The 23,873-nt window shown below is 48.0% G+C and overlaps 1 protein-coding gene across 1 annotated transcript in view; it reads right to left on the bottom strand.

Annotated features, from left to right (window-relative positions):
- LOC144166540 (uncharacterized) overlaps positions 1-23,873 on the bottom strand; it is an 87,226-nt gene that overhangs the window by 13,203 nt on the left and 50,150 nt on the right. Inside the window, exons 5-6 of the mRNA XM_077696039.1 lie at positions 15,082-15,117; positions 14,928-14,963 (exon numbers count right to left, since the gene is read on the bottom strand). Of these exons, the coding sequence (XP_077552165.1) occupies positions 14,928-14,963; positions 15,082-15,117 (72 nt within the window). The remainder of the gene's footprint in view (positions 1-14,927; positions 14,964-15,081; positions 15,118-23,873) is intronic.

The raw sequence follows: 23,873 nt of genomic DNA, 5'->3' as shown, positions 1-23,873 counted from the left end.
TTTCGTCACGAAGGTCTGCGGGGATGACAAGAAGGTAATTCGTTCTCGTTCCGGGGCTGAAATTCTTCTTCATGAGAACGGAGTTTCTTAGGCTGGATGCTGGTAAGCTGCGTTTGAAGGCCCTGGGTACGGCGACGTTGCATCCCTCGAGGTAGTCGATTATGACGCGTAAGTCAGGGTCGGCACGCTGCTGGGCGGCTAGGTCGCTCTCCGTCACGATTTCGAAGAACGCGCTGTCTTCATCGGAGTCTTGTGCTGGTGGGTCGACGGGGGCGCGGGACAGGCAGTCGGCGTCGGAGTGTTTCCTGCCGGATTTATAAACGACTGCAACGCCGAACTTCTGCAGGCGCAAGCTCCACCGCCCAAGACGGCCAGAGGGGTCCTTCAAATTGGCGAGCCAACATAGTGCGGGGTGGTCTGTCACAACCTTGAATGGTCTTCCATACACGTATGGGCGAAACTTTGAAATCGCCCATATAATTGCCAGGCACTCTTTTTCAGAGGCAGAGTAGTTTTTCTTCTCCTTCGACAGACCACGGCTGGCATAGGCGATTACCTTTTCGCACCCGCTTTGTTTTTGGACGAGGACGGCACCCAAGCCTATATCACTGGCGTCTGTGTGTATTTTCGTTTCGGTGTTTTCGTCGAAATGAGCGAGCACGGGCGGGCTTTGCAGGCGTTTTTGCAGCTCGCAGAATGCTTTATCTTGGTCGTTGTCCCAGCTAAAAGGGGTGCTATCTTTCGTCAAGCGCGTGAGCGGCTCTGCAATGCGTGCGAAGTTTGCGACGAAGCGCCGGTAGTATGCGCACAGTCCGAGAAATCTTCGCACGCCCTTCTTGTCTTTCGGCCTTGTGAAGTTCGCAACGGCTGAAGTTTTTCTGGGTCAGGTAGGGGTCCCGCGGCGTTGACGACGTGGCCCAAGAACTTGAGTTCCTCGTACGCGAAACGGCACTTTTCAGGCTTCAGCGTTAACCCGGACGTACGAATGGCCTCGAGTACAGACTCCAACCTTGCGAGGTGTTCGTCGAAAGTCCGGGCGAATACGACAACGTCGTCGAGGTATACGAGGCAGGTGTGCCACTTCAGGCCAGCTAGCACCGTGTCCAGGACTCGTTGAAACGTTGCTGGCGCCGTGCACAGCCCGAAAGGCATCACCTTGAACTCGTATAGGCCATCCGGGGTTATAAGTGCAGTCTTCTCTCGGTCTCTCTCGTCCACTTCGATTTGCCAGTAGCCGGTCTTCATATCCATCGATGAGAAGTACTTCGCATGGCAGAGGTGGTCGAGGGCGTCGTCGATTGGTGGCAGGGGGTACACGTCCTTTTTGGTGATTTTGTTCAGTCACCGGTAGTCAACGCAGAACCTTAATGTGCCGTCTTTTTCCTTCACGAGTACGACCGTCCCAGCCCACGGACTTTTCGATGGCTGTATTATGTCATCGCTGAGCATGTCCTCGACTTCAGTCCGGATGGCTTCCCGCTCGTTTGAAGACACGCGGTTCGGTGGTTGTCGGGTAGGTCGGGCTCTATCTTCGGTTATAATTCGGTGCTTCGCTAGGGGTGTCTGACGTAATTTTGAGTTTGCCGAAAAACACTCGCTGTAGCGATGGAGCAAATCCAGTAATCTGTCCCGATTTTCTTGTGGCAGCGCCGGGTTCACGTCGAAAGGTTGCGGCGGCTTGGAAGCATCTGCGCGTGCGCAATAAAACTTAGCGACCGCGATCACTTGACTTGCTTCTTGCATTTCTTCGAGGAACGCAATTGCAGTTCCCTTGTTTAAATGCTGGTACTCCTCGGTGAAATTGGTGAGTAAAACATGGGATTTGCATTACTTAAAGCGCGCAATGCCTCTTGCGAAGGAGACACCGCGGTTGAGAAGCAACCTTTGGTCACCCTCTACGGTAGCGTCGATGTCAGGAGCAGCATCCTCACAGTAGACGGCGATCATCAAGCTTGCGCGGGGTGGCGGGGTGACGTGATCATCGGTGATCCTTACAGCAGCACGGTGATCGGGGTTCGGTGGCGGCGTCGTGGAGTGATCAGAGGAAAAAGTTATCGACTTGGTCTGGAGATCAATTATTGCGTCGTTGTCCGTCAAAAAGTCCATTCCGAGTATTACGTCGCGGGAGCGGTTAGGTAAAATTACGAACGCAGCAGGGTACGTGATGCCATCTATGGTGATGGGGGATGTGCACGTTCCACTTGGCGTTACGAGATGGCCTCGTGCTGTGCGTATATGCGGACCGTCCCATCTTGTAACTTTCTTCAGCTTAGACGCTCATCACCGAGTAGTCGGCTACCGTGTCGATGAGGGCGAGTACGTCAAAGCCGTCGATGGACAACTGGACGTCCGACGCTGTCTTCCTCGAGTTCCGGGTGCGTCGGGGCGTCGCATCTCGGCTTGTGCGTGTTGACGGTCGGGTACTGTGCGTCGTCGTTGTCTTCGTCTCAGCAGGAGGTTCGGTCATGTGAAGTACGCGTCGCGCCGTGTGGTTGTTGTCGTGTCCAGGAGTCACGTCAGGGTTAGGTGGGGTCGTCGGGATGAGGACATGTCGTAAGTCGCAGTCTTCGGCGAATCGTTGCGTCGTTGGAGGGTTGTCGTTTTTCCGCCGTTGTGCAACTTCACCTCCAGAAGTTGCCACCTTTAGTTTCCCCCGCGTGGGCTGGGGGACCTTCCACGTGCGAAGTCAGCACTGCTACGGCGATCCGGCGACTGGTACGGGTAGGGCGACGGCTAACGGTTGAAACGGGCTGGTCCACGGCTGGTGTTGGACAGGTATTCTTCAATGTCAGATGGGCGCTGGCCGGGTTGGGGGCGTGTTGCGTCGACGGAGAAACCACGAAGTCCGAGTCTCTTGTATGTGCAGCGACGGTAGATGTGGTAGGCCTCTCCGCAGTGGTAGCACAGAGGACGATTATCCGGTGTTCGCCATACGTCAGTCTTCCTCGGCGTCTGGTTTCGTACTACAGGGGGTCGAGCGGGTGACAATGGGCGGCGGTAGGGCGGGGCCTCTTGAAGACGTGTTGGAACAGGGCGGTGACGACGAACAGCCGCGGAGTAGGTCATAGCCTCTGGTTCGCGGGGTGCTTCGGACGGCATAGAAGTTCCCAAAGCCTGCTGTAAGTCTTCCCGGATCACATCAGTCAGGGAAGCGACTTGAGGGTGTGGCCACTGGTCGGCGACTTTGGCTAGTTTCGGTTTCCGAAATTGTGGCGATCCTAGCGGCACGGTGCTGCGGCGTGGCCCTTCCCTTTCCCTCAGTGTTTCTTTCTTTCCACGCCGTCAACGCTTCCGCGCCTCCTCACGCATGCGCAACAGCTCACCGGCGCCAATATTTTTTTTTTCTTTCTCTCGGCGCGCACGGCGGGCCAGTTCGGTACGTGCGAGAGCGAGCCGGCGTGCGAAGGGTTGCGCGGGTTGCCTAAACGCTTCCACGGGCGGAAAGTTTCGCTGCGTTATAAAATACATTCGAATGTATTCTAAATATGGGGCAGCGGAGGAAGGAGAGTTACCACTCCTGCGCAGCTGTGTGGTGCAGCAACACAGGGCGGTACAGTTCGACCAAGTTTCTCGCCTTCTCCAAAGACGACAGGTAAGCAAATTAGCTTTGTACAAGTTATAGTGAATTCCTTAAAAGCCGACTGATTGCACTCTTCTGTTTTCAAAATAATTCGCGCATGTAACGTGAAGTTAATGATACATGTCACTCGTCTTGGAGTGGAAACTAATGTGCAAATATATCCCAGCTGTGCAGGTACGCAAAGTTTTAGTAGAAGTAAACGCGTCTTTGGCACGCACACACTTGCTCGCAAGATCAATTTGTGGTGGCATTGCCGTTTTTTTATGATTGCCTTAATAACTGCTGGAACGTCGATTCAGTATACTTATCAAGGTATTTTTTGTTGTTCCGTGCAGCAGGTATGAGTCTAGGTTCGGGCCCCAAGTCGAGGACGGTTTGCGACTTCATTGGACGTTTCCTCCGGTGACTCTCCTCAATCCATCCAATGTCATCACGACGCACCTGCTCACAAAGAAGGCAAGCTCAACTGTACGCGCTTCTTGCCTTTCATGGCGTACATACTGCCACATCGATTGATGGCGTGGAGGTGCTGCGCCCTAAGCATTTCTTCCTCCCCCGTCTTGCTCCAAAACGTATATTTGCGACGAAACTACTGCCAAGCGTTGCTTCAGAGCTCCGAAAAATCTGACGTAGCTCCGCGGTGTTCAATGCAAGTCGATTTTCACATGAAGCAGTGGAAGGCCAAACCGAAATACATGCGTTTTCTGCAGCCGCCATTGCAAGCGTTTCGCTCATTAAAAAATAAATAAAACCAAGTAGCATTGCCGGCTTTGCTGTTCAATCTAAACTGCGCGCCCGCGCCTTGTCATCTTATCGCGAATGGGTTTGGTGTTCCATAGTTCTGAAGTTAGAATGGTCATGCCGTATCAGACAGGATGAGATAAGAGGCGCTGCCCAGACACGAGTTAGAGGGTAGCTTTTAACAACCTGGCCGATATCTGCGGCTTAAAATACAGGAAAGCTTCTTTTTTTTCTGGGTGTCTTCTCCCCCCGCCTTCCCTCCCACCCCCGGTAAGCAGACTGTTATTTCACGCGCCATTAAAAGAAAAGACGGGTGCGTTCGATTTGTGTTCTGTGTTCTACGACGTGCACATGGTTGGGCATTGTTTTTGTACGTAGATATAATCCAGCAAAGAGTGTCTACAGTGCGGTAATTGTGTTGCAACAGTTTTTTATGGCTGCATTTTGTTAGTGTGAACATGATTTCTCGGAAGTGTATGCAGCTTAATGGGCGGGTCAACGCTTCTTTTTTCAGAGTTTGCGTTAACTCGCCCGAAAGGCAGGGCTTGAAGCATACGTGTGCGTGCTTTCTTTTAACATATAGATTCCCAATTATTGTGTCTCTGAACTGAAACGAATTTTTTTTAATGTCTAAAGAACATTCCTGTCTCGAGGTGAGCCCAACTTTCAAGTTCTTTCCGTCTCCCGCCGAGGTGTGCGCGAAAAAAAAAAAATCTGTGTAGGGACTAGAACTTTCGAAGTTCTTCTTTCGTAATCAAGTATTGTGTACCTAAATGTGTATTCATGGCTGTAACTTTTGCGCAACTTTAGACGGAGACCGATACAAAAAGGGACTCGAAGACCTGTACCTGTCACCGTGTAAAGTTGCGCAAAAGTTACAGCCATGAATTCAGAATACCAACTAGCCCGCCTAACCGTGGTATTGTTAATGTGTATGTAGCACGTTTTTTCCCTATTGTACAATATTGTATGCCTAAATTTGCATATGTCATCTTTTTGCTTAGTCCATGTGTACATAAAATGTATGTGCAATATATGGGTGTAGTACATGTGTTTTCATGACTTCGAATCAAAGACGTCCTCATATAAATTTTGAATAAATGCATAGCAAAAATAATGTTTGTGTAACACTCCAATTATTATCGCCACAAAGACAACAATTCGACACCAGAAAACGTACTATTACCTACATGTTTTCTTCGTTCAATTATTCAACACGTTACTGCACACATAACAAACGACGGGCGGCGGCCATTTCGAGTCACCCGGTCGTCCAACTTTCGCGCCTGGTGCCATTGCCGAACGGCCCATGAGGCAGCGACCGGCGGCAGACGCGAAAGTTGGACGAGCGTCGGTTTCAGGGGCCGGCGCGCGGCGGCAATGCCTGGCTGCCGCGGGATAAATGACGTCAGCAGCGTCCGCGACGTCAGCAAACGCCCTTTCCCCCCTCGCCACTCGTTGCCATGGCGATTAATGCAACGTTTCTCAGAGGCCACGTACTACTAGGGGAGGATTTGACGCTGCTGGCGCGAATTACGTGGGACCACGGTGGATGCGAGAGAGGCCGCCCCGTGGTGTGGCGTCGTCGTCGGGAAAAGTTTCCGCAGCTGGCTCCTCCCTCACCACTGCACGGATGGTGTCGCGTAGTGAGTCGGAGTTCATAGCGCCGGCACCAATAGTCTCCGAAACCAGCGCATTGATTGGGCGGTCGTACTGCCTCGTTCAGATTTCGAGCGTCTTCTCCATCGCGGCGGCCTCAGACGCGAATTCGCACACGGTCTTGGGGGGGGGGGGGGGGGGGGGGGTTGCGAACAAGGCACGCGAAGAGCTCTTGCTTCACACCTCGCATAAGAAACCGTAGTTTTTTCTCTTCCGTCATTTCTGGGTCCGCACGGCGAAAAAGTCTGTTCATCTCCTCGACGAAGATCATGACCCCTTCGTTGGGGTGCTGCGTTCGAGTTTCCAGCAGAAGCGCTGCGCGTTCTTTTCTGACAACGGTAGAAAAGGTCTTCACGAACTCGCTTTTGAACTGAGCCCAGTTTGTCAAGGAGCTCTCGTGGTTCTCGAACCAATTGCGAGCCGAATCTTCCAAGTAAAAGAAAACATGCCGGAACGTTTCTGCGTCATCCCACCTGTTGAATGTCCGGACGCGTTCCGGTTTCTCCAACCATTCTTCTGGGTCTTCTGCGGTGGCTCCTCGGAATGATGGCGGATCCCGTGGCTGCTGCAGAACGACGGGACGATCGGCTTGGTTGACCATGGTTCTGGTTGCGACGTCTTTCTCCGGTAGTAGACCGAACTCGGGTGGTAAATCTTGCCGGCGGAGGCTGGCTCTTGTTGGACTGGCTTGGCGGCTTTCAGAGGTTATAGTGGGCATGAAGGGTGCTTACCCCGCACCTCCACCAGATGTCACGAAGCCAGGGACGACGCAGTTGCTTTGGAAAAGAAACAAGTTTATTGGAGCGAACTTGTGCTCCCCTAACAACTCAAAAGAAGACAGAGGCGGCGAAGCAGCGGTCAACAAAGTGATGTGCGTCGGCGAACGTCGCAGAATCGAATACCCCGGCGTCTGCCTGCAGGCTTTTTATCTTTCGGCGCGCGTGGTTCTCGAACCGTTGATTCTCATCGAGAACATTGTAGATCCAAAAAGATTATTCCAGGGTGTTCACGTTAGATCGGAATGTTATCCCTATCAGAACAGATAACACGTGCTGCACAGAAAGAAAGAATGGAACATGCGCTTCCCTTGGCACAGAGATAACACAGACCGGCGCAGCCTGGCGGTAAAAGCAAAACACAAATAAACAAACCCAATGCATGGTTCGCGGCAATATGAACTACCCACAATTTTAAGCACACTCACTGATGAGGGTACCAATATTGATAATTTTTCACTGTCAATTTTACGCAGTTATCTTGCCGACAATCCGCGTTCTACATAAGAATGCACGCTTCATTGTTAATACTGAGATCAGTGCTGTGTAACTTTGAATGTCTGTCTGACAAAAAAGCTTGATTTGTGTTATGAATTTGATAATCAGTAGTCTTGAATTGTTTGTGCATATGGTTTTGTTTGTTTTATTGCTTTATTATACACGCAGAGCGCAGTGGAATGTCATTTTTTTTATACGCAAAGCGTTGTTGAATGTCATTTCGTTTATTTTACTATTTTCACTACGCAGACCGTAGTACAATGTCACTTTGCCCTCTATTGCGGTTTGCGGTCGCTGTCAGCTGTAAGGGTGGTGGGAGCTCCGTCAAGCGGTTTTTTTTTTGCTTTTACTCCCGACTTCTCCATCCCTTGTATTGATGGAAATAAAGACTATTTTTATTGTTAAAACACCTAAAAACTTGGGTTCATTTTCACAGGAATCAACACACTGTTAAGCCTGGTGTCAGGATTGGGCCGAATCCCGCAGCTTCTGGAGGACACGATGCAAGTACTTTTTTGAGGGCTCAGCTTAAAGCTGTTCTTGTCTGTCGAACCAGCACGTTTCCTTACAGCAATCTGAAAGGTTCTGTTCAATGTATGTGGACGTCGTCCACATACATAGAAAAAAATATTGAACATGGAAACGCCTTTCTCTGTGAGTTAAGTTTGGCTGTGGACAACATACAGCTTTGCATTCTGCATTGAGGCACTCTATTCTCTAGTACGTGATCTCTCAAAGAGCTGAACCACGGCCGCTCGATGGAAACTAGGTCCGGCCTGCTCATTCACGCGCCGGCAATGGGCGGCGGCGTGAGAGCGGAGTTGTCAGTTGCCGCCGCTACTTTCGGCGGGGGCGCCACGCATCGGTGACAGCTCCCGCGGCGGTCGCTTCGGGGCGCCTACGGAATACCGACGGTCATCGTTCCTTCAAACGTCGTTCACTCGCGTTGTAACATGCGTATCTGGAAAATAATAACACCACAATTTACGGCAAAGACATGCCTTCAACATCTAAGAATTTCATCTGTTTGACGGCGGTAAGTAATTCTTGCTCGCGGTTTAAAAGGACGAAAGCGATGCGACCGCTCCCGCGACCCAGTTCCCGCGATGTTCGGGAATATGACTGTAGATGTTACAATGCCAATTCGGTTTGAACACTGCAGCCCGTTTGTGCTGGAAAATAAAATTCTATTAAGCTGCCATTCACCATATGCTAATTGAAGGACAATGTTAAAACGGCCGTGTTTTAACATGGCCAAGCACAGGCTCAGCAGCACCAGGGCTGTCTCATGTTTGAATTCAGGAACGGTAATTTTGCCCCGAACTACGTGTCCCCAAATGCGGAGAAATAGTTGGCCACATCACTTAGTAAACCAGTTATTTACTCGTTAAACAGGGACGTAAAATGCTGAGATGCGCTGCGAACCTGATTGTTTTGCTAGAGAAACACCTGCGTGCTATCGGTAATGTGTTTGTGGTTTGCTTTCTTCTTTCCGTATTTCGTTTGAATCGTGGTTTGATTTCGCATGTGCGATCGAGTGTCCCGTATGTGTGAAATTTGTTGTGTGAAGTCTGAAAGACCGCTTGAGTGTGTATTCAAAGATGTAATAAAAACTGCGTGCGAGTGAGAACTTGTGTATTTCTGCGTGATTCTATGTCGTCTAGCATTTGCACTGCTTGTCGTGTTTCATTCTGAACAGCAACGAATTAGCTCAGCTTCCAGTTTTAGTAATCCGTACATGTTAACTTCAGGAGAACAGCAACGAATTAGCTCAGCTTCCAGTGTTAGTAATCCGTACATGTTAACTTCAGGAGAGTGGAACCGGAATAACCCGGGCAAGCAACACGGTTGGAACACGGCCCCTCGATGGGATCCATCGAGCAGCCGTGGTCGGAAGGATTAATGCGGCTTGCACCATCGCGCGTGGGCGACGGGCGAGGTCATGAAAGCGAAGCTTACGGTTGCCGCTTGTACTCGCAGTGGGGCGCCACGTATCAGCGCAGACTACGGTTTGGGCGCGAAAAGCAGCAGTGGCGGGAGTGTTGAAGCTCGCGTGAGCGCTTTGAGCTTTTCGTTGCGCATACTTCCGCGCATTGCGCGCTTAATATAACGTACTAGTGTGCTTCAGGCTATGAAATGCCTAAGTACTGCTGCGTGCCGCGCTGCAAGTCGAATTCCTCGAAAACTTCGGACGTCTGCTACCACGAGTTTCCGGCCAAAGAGCAACTCCGTGACGCCTGGCTGCACAACATCTCCCGTCAAGGTATCGACACGGGCAGCCAATGGAAACCAAGCTCCCGATCAGTCGTTTGCTCGCTGCACTTCAAAGAGGATGACTACAAGGTGGGATTGAAGCGCAAGTTCTTGCTACCAACAGCTGTGCCGACAAGATTCCCGTCGTACCCAACGTACATGCAGCCGGGAAGCCCGAAAAGAAGGAGGGCGCTTGTTCGGCCGCCGCTCGAGGCGTGTGCGCCGTCATCTCAAGCAAGCAGTGAAGAGCAAGTGAGCACAATGGTTGCATAATATTAAACGATTGAACGTTCAATTCTGGACCTAACTGGGAATGAAGAAAGAGATCAACCGCACTCACCGGCAGAGGAAGACACAATCCTGTACGCTCTCACGGACATGCTATCATGCGGCCAACGTAATTTTGAGACTCGAGAATGCCAGACTTGGTTCGATCTGGCAGGCTTTTTCGATAACACCAAGAGAAATGCCCGCCGCCTTAAAATGAAAGAAAACAGACTAAACGAAAAACTACAAAAACTGAAAAAACGCTGCGACGAATTTCGCGAACAAGTGAAGAAGTTCGAGGAGGACCGCGCTGTACAGGCAGTTCGACACAGCAGACAAATTTGTAAGCTCCTTTCAGACACCGTATTCCCACACCTCGCAGACTGTCCGCTGATGTGGTGCGCCATCAACAGGAACCCGTACCACTGTCATGAGCTGTGCGAAATGGTCTTGAAAAAGCTATTGAGGCTGCTTCTTGCCACCTGGGCTGGCGACGTTAATAGCTCTGTGGTGAATTCACTGAAGCTTTCGCGAAAACATTTCTCGCCAAAGGTTTTCCGCTTGTAAAGCTGATGGCCGGTGAGCCATAGGCGAAGAGGACTTACATATTTTCTGACAAACCCAATAAATCCCCCTTTAAATGGTGTATTAAATTTATCCTTGATGTCCCAGCGATTTAATTTCAATTACCTTTCAACTGTATATTACTTTTTGCAACTAGTGTAAATCAAAGAACGACTGGCACAGTTTTAACCCATTCCAACTGCATCCTTTCCGAGTTTTGGTTCCCATGTAAATAGTGCTCTTGTTGCAATTAATCAGTTCATAGTTGCGTTCACCGTGTCCACTTTATTCGTGTGTCCTCCATAATTTTGTGTACTCTGTAACCTAACGCGCAGTCTAACAATATTTCCAAAAGAAATGGGCCAATGGACCCTGAAAGGTATTAAGATTATTCCAGTTCCCTTTGAAAACGCAGTTAAATCAAGGTGTGAAAATATCCAGTCACATTTGTCAAACGCGCATTGAGAAATGGGCGTGTACGGCGCAGCATAAAACGTTTACGTAATTTTTACGTACGCGCAAGTTATAACGTCTTTTGTTATAAATAAATGCGGTTGCTCAGACTAGCTTGCCACGCCAAATATTATTCCTGAAAGCCTTGGGAAAGTCTTTAGAAAGAAATCCGCCTATTGCGCTCGACTTTGTCAATGCGCCACATGATAATGTCGCATGCGGCGCGCTAAAAGGAAAACAAATTTAGCGCTGTGCCTACTTCTGAAATAATACTTAGTACGTGACGCCTATATTGTGAGTTTCCCCCTCACGTATCACCGCATATTATTATAAATTATATAGATGCTGACTTCTGCCGTCGGTGCAGTCATGAACAACTTACACCGCATTGAAACCGTGACCGCGGCCGGCAGCCGCCGCTCTTCTTTCACCGGTGATTAGCGCCACGACTGACGCTGCGGCGGAAAGGGAAACTAACGCCGTCACCGGCGGAGAGGCGCGTTCGGCAGGCCGGACCTAGTTTCCATCGAGCGGCCGTGGCTGAACCAACCCTTTCACGCAAAGTTTGCTGGGACATGTAGCGATCCAAAGTATTTCGCAATCTCCCCGACAGTCCGAAAACTTCAGGTCGTTAGGGATGCCGTAACGCCAAGCCCCGTCGTAAGCATTCTCGAGGTCAAAAAACACGCTTTCGCAAAACTGTTCAGGAATGAAGGCATTCTAGACAATTTGTTACAAATGTAAGTGTACAAGGTGATCGTTTGTGGATCGCCCCACCCTGAAACCCGCCTGGCAGCTCTCGAGAAGACCATTCTACTCTAGAAAGCACACAAGTCGCCTATTGATCATCTCAATCATCTTGCACAGGCAGGTTGTCAGGGTGATGGGACGATAGCTTGCAGGGGTAGATGGGTTGTTCCATTCGTTCCGAAAAGCTACTAAAACGGCCTCCCTCCAATAATTTAGGAGGTTCTACGAAATCCATATTTTGTTGTATAAATGCAGCAGTGTTTCAAGAGTGTCGGTGTGTAGGTATTGTATCATCGTGTATGTAGTGTTGTCTGCCGCCGGAGCCGAAGTATTACAAGTCCTCTAACTTCATGAGCTACCTCAGCTGATGAAGTGAGAAGAGAGAGTTTTAAAAATCTTTGGTGTAGTGCGAACAACTGTATACGTGTTGGAAGTGTTGTGCAAGTGTGCTAGCCTGGTCTTCAAGTGTGTCCCCTGCTGTGGGGACCAAAGGAAGGCTATGCTTCTATTGCACTTTGAGTTCCCGCATTCGTGTCCAGACTTTGGAGCAGCGCAAGCTGTCCCTTTTTGTCTCACGGTGCCCACGCTTCCCAAGAGCCTTTGCCCTCTTGACAGATACAAGGTTATCCGAGGCGGGGTACCGACGAAGGATAACTCACGCCTCGTTCTGGGCCTCTGTCATGCGCCTACACTTTCCATTCTATCAGTCCTACCTTGGGTTGCCTGGCGCACTGTATACGGTTGGACGTTTCAGCGGCACCGATGATGTGCGCCGTAATGAGTTGAGTCGCATCTTCAACGTGCAGCTGTTTTATGGACGTGTGGTGAAGTTTAGATGTTTCCGTAAATGTAATCCTGTTCGCACTTGCTTCATTGAACCCCTTATAGCAAGGTGACCAGTCTGGGCCTATGTATGTCAACGTGGTTGGGAAGTGGTCGCTACCATATGGGTCTCTGCCCCCGCCCCACTCAAGAGATCGAAACAGAACTGCAGGAAAAATAGGTAAGTCAAGGTGTCCATAAGTGTTGTGTCCTACATTACGGCATTTAAGAATTTTTAAGAATTTAAGAGGCTTTTAAGAATTTTTAGGCATTTAAGAACATTAGGCATTCGCGATGGAATAGCGGTAAAGAGAATTGTGCGCATTCAGGTCGCCTTCAAGGATAAAGAATTCGGGCAGCTGATTTACCAGCGCCACAAAATCAAAGCTCGAGAGCTGAAAAACCGGAGAAATGGAAAAAGAGCATACTACAAATCACCTATTAAATATTGTTGTACGAATTGCTACAACCTGAAGTACAGTATTCAAATCGAAAAGGTCGCATATGAAGGATTTCTGCACGATGGCGGCCACACCGCTAGAAGAGTTTGTGCAGCCATGCCTGGCATTTCGAAATACTATATACGTATTAGAAGGCTTTTGCGTTTACTGTTAAAACGAGTATCTTAGAGACACGTGACACGTAGCTTATTAGCATGCAGTATATGGCGCACATAATCAGGATTGTTAATGAGGATTCTACAGTTCCATTGAGTGATACTTTCGATTTATCACATTTACGAAGGACTGGTGTGTGTGTGTGTGTGTGTGTGTGTACGTGTGCGTGCGTGTGTGTGTGTGTGTGTGTGCGTACGTTCGTGTGTGTGTGCATGTGCGTGTACCTGCCTTTCTGTGTGTGTGCGTGTGTTCATGAGTTTATCTGTTGCCTCTCGGGGCCGTTATTCCAAAAAGGGGCTTTTTATATCTTGCGTCGGACATCACAGCCCGTTCTTAGCGCGCAACGCTGGCAGGAATGGTCCGACGTTCCTGTCGTCGTCTGATGCCCTCGGAGGTCCCGACGGATCGGTCTTCATGGACCGCGCACTCTTTTGGTTGCTCTTTGTCTGAGCCGCCGCCACTGAGTGCGCTAGAAGCGCCACGGTTCCGCTTCGCTCTGTTCCGTTTGATTGAATTTATCACAGGATAGTGAATACGCGGGTTGAGGTACGTGGCAGTTAGGGCGAGTGAAGTTCTTAGTGTCAGAGTTGTCTGTAGGATGGCCAGACGGGACCCACACTTCGCACACTTAACCGGCAGGTGTTTGTACTGTACCAATTACACTAACATTTGAAGCAGCGGTGTGGGTTTAACACGTACAAAAGTGTGGGACACCGAAAGAAACATGCACTGGCTGATTCTTGCAGTGGGGTTCTATCAAACTTCAGTATTTTGGGCTTTATTTTTATTTCTTTACCATCTCGCCCCATCGTGACCCTTCGAATTGCTGTGACCCTTTCTGTGCAGTCCTTCCAGGATCTTTGTTTCGGCCTCATGATCAGATCGAATTCAGAGATGACGCCTTGAGAGGAGCTTAGGGCCGTAGGAGGTGTGATTGTAATTTCTAGGCGAAGGGTGTTGGTTTCTTTCAGGAGTTTATTTACCTGCTCTGTATAGCTGAAATTAATGAGCACGCCTCCGGTAGTACGTTCTTTAGCCTCGAACGTTCTTCCGGCAACACTCTAGATGAACTTCGAGATGGGGAAGGCTGATTTTCCACTAAAGGCGTTTGTTTGTCCGCAGATTGCATAATGATGAAATTAGGAAAGTTCACATTGCCCCTGAAGTCAACCTTCGCTAATAGTTTGTAAGTTGCCCCGGTACGGGCCCTTTCCAGATTCCCATTATTTGCAAGGGGGATTAGAAAAAAACCATGCGATACTGAAAAGAAGCAGCGGTGGGGGGCGGGGTACTTTATTAACTAACTTTAATCTGAGAGACAGTGAGGTCCGGAGCTCCCTGCCTGGTTGACAGGGATCCCACCGGCCGGAGCTTGACCAGGGCTCCGAGGGCCACCGGTTGAGGCTTCTACCCTTCGCCTTCAAAACTTCTTTCATGGTTGGTCACAGCGTGAATGTGGTGGCTCGAGTCTCGCGGGCGGTGTCGCCAATACCGTCACCTTGAATACACCTGGTGCCCCGTGCGGGGGACAGGTGCAACGTTCAGAAATTTCAAGTTTCATAGATTGGAGAGCAAAAACCTATAGGTAAATGCCTGATGCGGCTAACTTGTAAACTCCGCAAATTTTAATACATTGTGGATATAAAATAACATAATTTGGCCTACGTATATAGTGGTATTTCATTGATTAGCACGTGATCGTAGCAGTCTGGATTGTCCTTGTTTGCAATGAAAATCATCTAAAAAATTTGGGCCCTTCTATTATGTATGATAGATAAATTATTGCTATCGCTTTTTAGGCGCAGTTTAAAAAGGTACCAGTTACTATCTCAGGTGGAATTATATTTGAGAGAAAGTAAATTCTCGTCTGACGACAATTGATTTGGGGCAAATGTCCTTTCTACATGAGTGCTTAAAATTAAAAAAAATAAAATTGACCCAACTTACCTTCTTTTCAGCTGGCTGGGTTTGTGTAGTACCTCCCTGAGTGAGAAACAACACAGCAATTAGTGCAGTCGTTTGGATAACGTAACGTTTGGTTGAAAACTTCGAGTTTCAACATGAGTGCTTAAAAATAAAACATAAAGTTGCACAAACTCACCTCATTTCCAGCTTGCTGAGTTGTTTTTTCAGTTACCTGAGTAAAAAGAACGCAACAGTTAGTACGGTCACACGGACCAATGAAACAAGACTAGCTGTTACAGTTGATTAAGTTATATTTTCTATGCGATAAAACGTTATACAGTGAAATCTTGTTACTACTAACCTCTTATTAACGAATTTCCCACATTTACCAACATTGTCAAAATCCCCACCAGATTTCCTACAATTGCAATGCAAAAACATTTCAGAACTACGAATTTAAGTATAGCGCCTATTTAAGAATAACGCACGTAATTTATTTTCTCCTTTGCAGTCGAGGACCATTATGGTAAATTAACAGCGCCGCAGCTCTCGCGCGAAACAGAAACCACCGTTTCTGTGTGTGTACCCCCAAGTGGAGTACCTATCATCATCACCATGTTGAGTCTCAATTGATAGCGCCACCACAAAGCTGTAATTTAATGTGCAGTAGCTTAGCCATCTCCACCGTATTTTCCCCCTTTCTCTCTCGTGCTTTGGGTGACAGTCGGTGACCGGTAGGTGGCTCGACAGCAGTCATCGTGCCGACTCGAACGAAGACATTTGTGGGTTACAGAACACAGAAGAAGATGAGATAGCGTTACAAATTGATGTTTTAGTGTACATGAACAAATCCATGTGGTGGTGGTGGTGGTTGTTGTGTGGGATCAGGCGGGGTTAGCCCGGCTGGATATGCAGGCAATTGCTCCGCCGGAGCTCCTCCTAATTAGCCAATGGTAGTGTCCTTTCACAACGAGTTTGCCAGTTCCGTCTCCTGAAGGAAGCTTACGAGAAGGCGCGACAGGTCTTTGCGCAGCATCTAATGTCCCGCTGGAAAGACGATGTGGTCCAGAGTGCTGTGTGGGGCTGCCAGCTTTCGAATCGCTGAGAGCATTGCAGTCCGATCGACATCGTGCTCTGGGTAACACATTACGTAGTGGTGTACATCCCCTATCACTCCGCATGACGAACACAGAGGCGATGCATGAGGCCCACCTTGAATAACCATGCTGAGGTCTTTTCTGAGCCCGTTCGGCTGACGTACCGCAATGTTGGCTCCAATCTTGTAAGTCCCTTTGTGACGCAAGCCTGGTAGTAGGGATTTCCCAATGACTTGAAATGTTCGGCCGCTGTTCGCCTGAAGTCGCTTCCGGGATGGGGGGAAACGTTAACAGTCGGCGCAAATTGCAGCGCATTCCGTGCCATCTGGTCAGCAGTCTCATTGCCCTTGACGCCAACATGGGACGGAATTCATTGAAACCGCATATTAAAATTCTTGCGGCTGAATTCTTCCTCAAGCCGTAAGGAACGTTGACAGGCGTTTTTTGTGGGGATCCCACGCTGCAAAAGTTGTACTACTGGTTCTGAGCCAGTCAGAATTACAATTTTCTGCGGCTTATATACAAGTTTTCTCAAAGAAGCCGCGATGGCAATGCACTCGGATTCGGTGGAGGACACCACATGATCCAGGCGTGCTGCCCAGGTAACCTGGGCCTCAAGAATTACATACGTCGCTGCACTAGTCCCTCTGTGCAGATCGACTGCGCCACCCGTAAAAATTTGAAGGTGAATGGGATAAGAGTTCTCCAAATGTTCAAGAACCAAACATCTGGCTGCTTCCACTGGCATGTTTCGCTTAACTCTCATGTGAGAAACATGTAGCTGACACTGAAGGCTCTCGTAAGACCATAGCGACATTGAGATGGGAAGTTTCCCCCGCCACTGATGGCACAATATTATCAGAGTGTTAAGAGCAGTGTGCGCATGAGAGGCCGTCCTTGTTCGAGGCTGCCTGATTATTGCTCTTCCAGCACTGGTTTCCCCTAGACGCATTGCCTGCGTCAGTAATCCCTGTGACGCCATCAAGCGGAGTGTAGCAGCCTGGCTCTCCCGTATGACCTTCTCATTTGCCGCTCTCTGAGGAACTCCTAGTGCTATCCTCAGAACTTTCCTATGCGACGTTTTGAGGCGCTCATACTGGGATTCTGAAGGGGAGATCAGAGGAAAGTGGTAAAGAATGCGACTCACACTCAGAGCTGAGTGCAGCTTATCCATGGACACCGGGTCATTCCCCCACTTAGCTCCAGCAATCCTCCTCAAAATGTTCACACGGGGAAGCAGAGCCAAACAGTTATGTCGATTGTCCGTCGTCAATAGTCTGCTGTCCAGGGTGACACCAAGGAACCGCACGTGAGTGGCTTGACGCATACACAGGCTGCCCAATGTTAAATTAGCACGGGTGGACTGTTGCCGATTCCCAGGGAAAAGAAAAAAAAACAGGACTTCTCGGCCGAGAGTGTCCGTCCGACGGAGGAGAGATATTACTGCATGGTGTGAACACTCCGTTAGGCCATCACTGCTAGTCGCTTATGTTCATATCTCGACAACCAGATGCAAACTTCGTCAGCGTACGCGGATACTTGAGCTCGTCGTCGAACTTCTCTTAGTGTTGCAGGTAGCCCAGCCATAGCCACATTGAAAAGAATAGGGGACAAAACACTACCTTGGGGACGCCCCCCCCCCTTCCCCCCGAGACGCTTCTTTTTTTGCTTAGCAAACTCCCCAACCGTACTTGCATGCACAGGTCTGTGAGAAAGCCGTGAACGAAGCGCGAATGTTTCCTGACACCCCCATTGTATGTAGCCTGTCTACTATTGCTTGTCTCAGGACACAGTCATAAGCCTTCGAAACGTAAAAAAAAACAAAAAAAACAGCTATACTTGAAAGGTCATGCACTCGGTTATGTTCGACATGGCCGATAAAGTCCAGAACACTGTCCTGGGCGCCTAAGCGTCGTCGAAACCCAGTCATGCAGTATGGTAGTTTTTTTATAACAATCTAGCCATAAGGTTAGTCTCGTAAAAACCACTTTTTCGATCAACTTCGCCACATAAGATGTGAGGGAAACAGGCCGGTGTGAAGACACCACGATTGGGTGCTTTCCAGGTTTAAGAACCGGCACTACCCAGGCGAGTTTCCACGAAGAAGGAATTGAACCAATCTCCAGAATGTGGTTGAAGTACCGGAGGAGATGGTGTTTGCGTTCTGCAGGAAAAGTAAGCAGCATTTGATTGGTGATTTCGTCAGGCCTGGCGAACATCGCCTGCGTAAGAAACATAGTGCGCTCTCGAACTCCCGAAGCGTGAATGGGGCATCCAACGCTGAGGAGGACATGGAGGCTGACGGGGAAGGAAGTTCCGGATACATGGTACAAGTAAGTGTACGCGTCCGCAAATTCCTCAGCCAACTGGGAGATCGTCACATCCTTCCGTAATGCCAAGGCCGCAAATGACTTTATCGAACGTGACTGTCTAGACAACGAGTTCACGATGCTCCCTATTCGAGGCACTGGTGTCTGCACTTTCATCGCTCGTTGCGATGGTGTACCGATGAGGTATTGCGCAGGCGGAATCCTTCCTGTGTGCTGCAATCGCCAGAATAAAATAACTGATTTCTTCAAATGAAGCTGCTTTTAAGTTAGTGAAACGTATTGATTTAAAAGTTTGCTTGTCTGCACGCGCGCATACTGCCAATTTTCACTCCTAGGTATGAGCACTGGCATATATCCGCACGTTTCTTATTATAACAATATTTCAAAATAACGAATGATCTTGGGCGCAACCACATGATTCGTTATATCGAGATTTTACTTAAAGAGAAGATCACAAAAAGGGGCATAAAGATAGTTTTATAGCCTAACGCCAATAGAAACCATCGAAGTTATTAAAATGATACATTTTCGAACAAGTAACACTGTATGTTCTGCATAACTGATGAAATCCGTTTGTAATCCTAGCCCAGCATTTTTTGAGAGAGTGCATTAAACAAGCGTGCCCTACTGCGGTGCACTACTCAGAGAACAACAATGATTGTCTTCTGCAGCGAACTAACGCTTAAAAGAACCGGAATTGACTTTAACGAGTTTCGTACATCAAGTGCTCGTCTTTGAACCAGTTTTCGGAATGTAGTGTTGTGGATTTTATTGACTATTTGGATGCCAATAAAGATGATACAATCGGGAAGGTACGCAAGACAAAAGTACGTTCCAGGGTGGTAGGTGGCCATAGAAAGAATATAAATAGCGCTCTATACCTTGTGTTTTTATGGATGCAGACTACGTACCAGAATTTCTACCATCGTTCTCACAAAAGTGTTCGATGACAACTTCCCAGAGGAATTTTTGCATAATCCTCAGACTCATTTTTTTAGCTTATGCTCTTCGATGAACGCATCCCTTCTCTCTGACTGGTGCTGCGACGAACGAATGTGTTGTTTATTCCGATATCAGTGTTGGGGTTTGCGAAACGAGATATGACCCTTGGTAACCGAGGGCCATACCTCTTTACCTCGTTCCTTTAAACAATAGCGAAGTCAAACCACTGGTTGGGATTCTATTTTTTTCGCCAGCGGCGTACTTTAAAGGCCAAACAAACCTCTTCCTGACATGTTAGACCATGCTTAAAATTCGTTAAAAACACGTAAACTAGCAAATCTTCTTCGTCAATCCTTGATCTTCACCTTAAGCAAAGTATTTCAGAATGTCATGTTTCTTCATCGCCGCAGTTCCTCATGATGTTATTCATAGACTTAGGTCGAACAAATGCATAAGTTGAACTATTTGTAGGAATGCAGTGCAATGCAAGTTTAATCTACAAAACCACAGGGTACATGCTTAGAAGGAAATGCCAATCTCGCTTCTTAATTTTTGTGCTTTCTTTAGATGATTAAGTTGCGAAAATACTTTTTCAACCGCCTGCAAAGCGCTTGATAAAAACTGTGGAGCCAAATTCATTCCTATGTCACATAGTTCTCCACACGGCTGTCTGCGCAACTGCTTCTCGAAAGTGCGGATATAGTGATGAAACAGTGAGGCTTAACTTCTTGGTGTAGTGGCCTCTTCAGTTGCAGGTCTATGCTATTCGCACATATTAAGGAAATGGTCGATGCGCAGTGTACGCAAGGAACAGAAAGAGCCGATGCGCAGTGTACGCAAGGAACACAACAAATTCATGATGAACCGGAGGGTATCCCCGTTTGTATCCAAAGATCGTGCACGTATAACTTGGCGATGGCATTGCAAGTCTTGTGAACACAAGAACACCCCGTGTTCAAAACAGCTATATGCAAAACAGGAAGTAAGTAAGCTTGCATCATTATTGCAGCCAGTTCGATTAGCGGGCTATCCGAAACGCCACCCCATTCGCAATCTTCATATTGGGACATTACTTGTGCAGATTGAAGTCCGGAGTCAATAGGCCAGGTTTCGACCACTCTGAGTGCCTTACGCAAATTTTCTTGCTAGAAAAGTAAATTGAAAAGTGCTGCTCTTTTTGCATCCTCCGTACCGATTTTCTATGACGTTTTCTATTATGGGAACAATTCCACATTAGCTTGGCAGAGCCGGCTTAACGGCTGTGCGGACGCCGACGGATCATCAAAAGTCGCTTTCCAAGTAAAAACTGAAACCCAACAAGATTTGAGCTATGAAGAATGTTATTCCATTTTGTTAGTTTGTAAGAGGTTGTAAGCTTAGTAACGTCGTGAATTAAAAATAACTCCGTACAATGATATGAAATCCGTTTATTGGCGTTGCGACAGTTCGCTGTCTTGACGTCACTGGATTTGTAATCTGCATATGCGTGTGTCACTGGTGGGCTTGTAGAAAATCTACACTCAATAAAAGGCGGGATAAGAGTTACGTAGTTTAATATCGCTAACAAGGAACAAAAAAATCCTACGCTTTCAATGAAAAGCGTAAAACCAAAGGTACAATAATTATTTTTTGCGTGGGAAAACTAGCAGACCTGTCTGCAGCACGACCATGCATTTGCGATGGCTTTTCGTTCCCTACAAAGCGCAGTCGCTTGTGGTAAGCTACTTTTGGCTTCTAGGGTGCTGCTTACTGCACAAGCGTTATTCAAGAAATGCTTAGCCTAGCAGCTCTGAATTAACAATCCAATAAAACAGCGAATTTTACATAAAACTAGGTAATCTTCATCCTTCACCCGGGCTTTCCGTTTTTTTGGAAGCCAATCGGTGGTTTTGACCCTGTGGTTTACGGAGTAGAAATGGTGCACTTTACTATGCAGGTAAAAATCACAAGTGAGTTACTCTATTTTTGAAGGCGCTTTTGTTTATTTGGATAATTTTCTCTGCACCGCATTCATGATTTTGCACCGCGATCTTAATTGCTCCACAAAGGAGCCGTGAGACTGTTTGCAGGTACAGCTATTTTGCAGCTGACAACATGGCGTAAGTGTGCTATGCCGATTTCTGGAAATTGAGAATCCTCCATCAACGATAATGTCGGACGCCAAGCATGTCGTTGCAGGGAACCGAAGCCGAGACACAAGAACTACGTATGGGATTATATCAACACCAGAAGCATCATCATTATCATCTACAACAGCTACTAGGTCCATTGCAGGAAGAAGGCCTCTCCCATCGACCTCAAGCTGCTCCTGTTCTGAGCCGCCCGAGTGCATTCTCTGCGTCAGAATTCCCTTGTCTCTTCCCTCCAACGGATTACTGGCCTTCCCTTCTTGTAAACCCGCTTCTCGGTCTCCACTGCCTCACGATGGTGGTCCAGCGGCAGTCAGTTCGTCGTACTATACGCGGCCAGCCCAAGTTCATTTCCTAGTCTTTATTTGAACTATGATATCCCCTTCTTGAGTTTGGCCTCAAATTCAAAAAGGTGGATTCCTCTTCCTTAGCGTTATTCGTATCATTATACTTTCCATGCCCTTTTGGGCCGACCTAAGTTAGCTTTCCAGTCGTGTAGTATGCCGGCAAAGTTCCGCTTCATATATCATTCCCGGCAGAATGCATTGGTTGTATATTATTCTTTTCAGTGATAGAGCTAGCTTATTTTTAATTATTCAGTTGTGCTTGCCGAGTGCACTTCAGCCCATACGTATTCTGCGTCGCATTTCTGTCTTGCGGTTGGGATCAGTACAGACAACCTGTCCGGAATAGTTACCGTCTACTTGTTGTATGGTTATGTTACATATCCAAACCCGTTTGCCAGACCACATCCAAGTGTACACGGATGGATCCGTGACTTCGGCCTCTTTGGCAATTGGCGTATGGATTCCGTCAGCGGAACGTTCCATTAAAAAAAAGCTCATCCACATCACATCCTCCACTGTCACGGAGCTAGCAGCTGTCAGAGCACCGCTTCTTTACATAAGCGGAAGTCCTGCTCGGCGGTGGGTAATTCTTTCCGATTCCTGGCCAGCCTTGCAACTATCAAATAAGCCGCCCTTTTGTCGAAATCAACTTGTCTGCAATATGAATGAAAACTTTTCAAGTGCGGTGCGCGAAGGACATGAAATTTTCCTTCAGTGGATACCAGGTCATTCTGGTATAACAGGCAACAAAATCTTCGATGCGGTCGCCACAGAAGCCTACGACCTCAACTTCACCGTTTGAATCCCGTATTCCAACGAGGATAGCAAAGCGGCGGCAATTCACCTAGGATGGCAACTCCAGCTGCCGGCTTGGCAGGATCCTCTGAGAAGTTATGCGCCTCTTCATGCTATAGACCCTCAGTGCGATTTCCGGTGTCCACGGGGTCTGCAAAAGCGCACTGAAGGCGTGCTACACCGGCTGTGACTTAACGTTGCATACACCCGAAGCTTCTTGTTTAAGCTGGGCTGGGTAGACCCGCCATTGTGTACAGTGTGCTCTACTACCGACAACGTCAGGCACATTTTAGGCCACTGCCCGCGATATGCAAGTCAGCGGGCAACAGCATCGAAGGCACTTGTTCGACTACAACGTCGAGGTCCTCTAGAACTCTCACACTTCCTTGGACCCTGGCGAAATCATGATGAGGCAGTGCTGGAAACAAAAACTCTGCTTACTTTTCTTGCGGAAATAGGGTTAGAAGAGGTTCTGTGAACCCTCTGGTCATATACATTTATATATGTGTGGATTTCCTCTCCCCCACCCCTTTGTTTCCTTCATTTTCGTTTTCTCTCTAGTTTCCGTTGTCACCTCACTGTATTCACCCCATCTGAAGTAGCAAGTCCTGCCGTTAGTGGGGCTGATCTCTTCAGCTTCCGTTAGAGGCGTTCTCTCTCTCTCTCTCTACATATGATAACAGGGCGTCTTCGGCCGGTTCGTTCCTCATTACGTTAAATTTATTCATATTCATTTTTAGCCCCATGGCCAAATTTTCTTCTTGTAGTTCCTAAAGCGTATTCGGGCACATAAGCTTCTTTAAAACACAATTAACCTTCTCGGGTAAACACAAAACACTGAAAATCCACACGTGCATATGCATACTTAAATCTTGAAAAAAGGCAAATTGCATTGTACGAACTGTGAGCGTAGCTCTAGGTTTCTGCTGTAGCTGTTGCAGCCGTCACAGACAGTGCATGGTACCTTGTTCCTTTTCGCCTTTATAAATTAAATACTGTTTTAGGTCCGGATAAGTGATGAAAGACTAAACTCACCGGCGCGCAACTGAGACATACATTTTGCGACAAACAATGCTCTCGCCTTAACATAATATAAAGGTACGTTAGGCGCTTTCATTATTAATTTTCTATAAGAAAATGTAAAAATTAGTTTCTGGTGAAAATATGTAGCGCGAGAAACTACAAAACCCTCAACGCGGGAAAATGCTGTCGTTTCTATTCAACCGCACTGCGGCATGCTCATGAGTAACGGTTTCTTAAAGAACGTGTGACACAATTAGAAATAATTTCAGCTGAAACTTTTAGCTGTAATTTTGGAAATTATCTGGCAGTCACCAGTGAGGGGCTT

This window comes from Haemaphysalis longicornis, unplaced genomic scaffold (assembly GCF_048455015.1).
Source record: "Haemaphysalis longicornis isolate Haplotype H1 unplaced genomic scaffold, Haemaphysalis longicornis Haplotype H1 scaffold_18, whole genome shotgun sequence".
In the NCBI taxonomy this organism is placed as follows: domain Eukaryota; kingdom Metazoa; phylum Arthropoda; class Arachnida; order Ixodida; family Ixodidae; genus Haemaphysalis; species Haemaphysalis longicornis.
The sequence above is the reverse complement of the archived record's forward strand: the minus strand, read 5'-3'. Positions and strand labels throughout refer to the sequence as shown.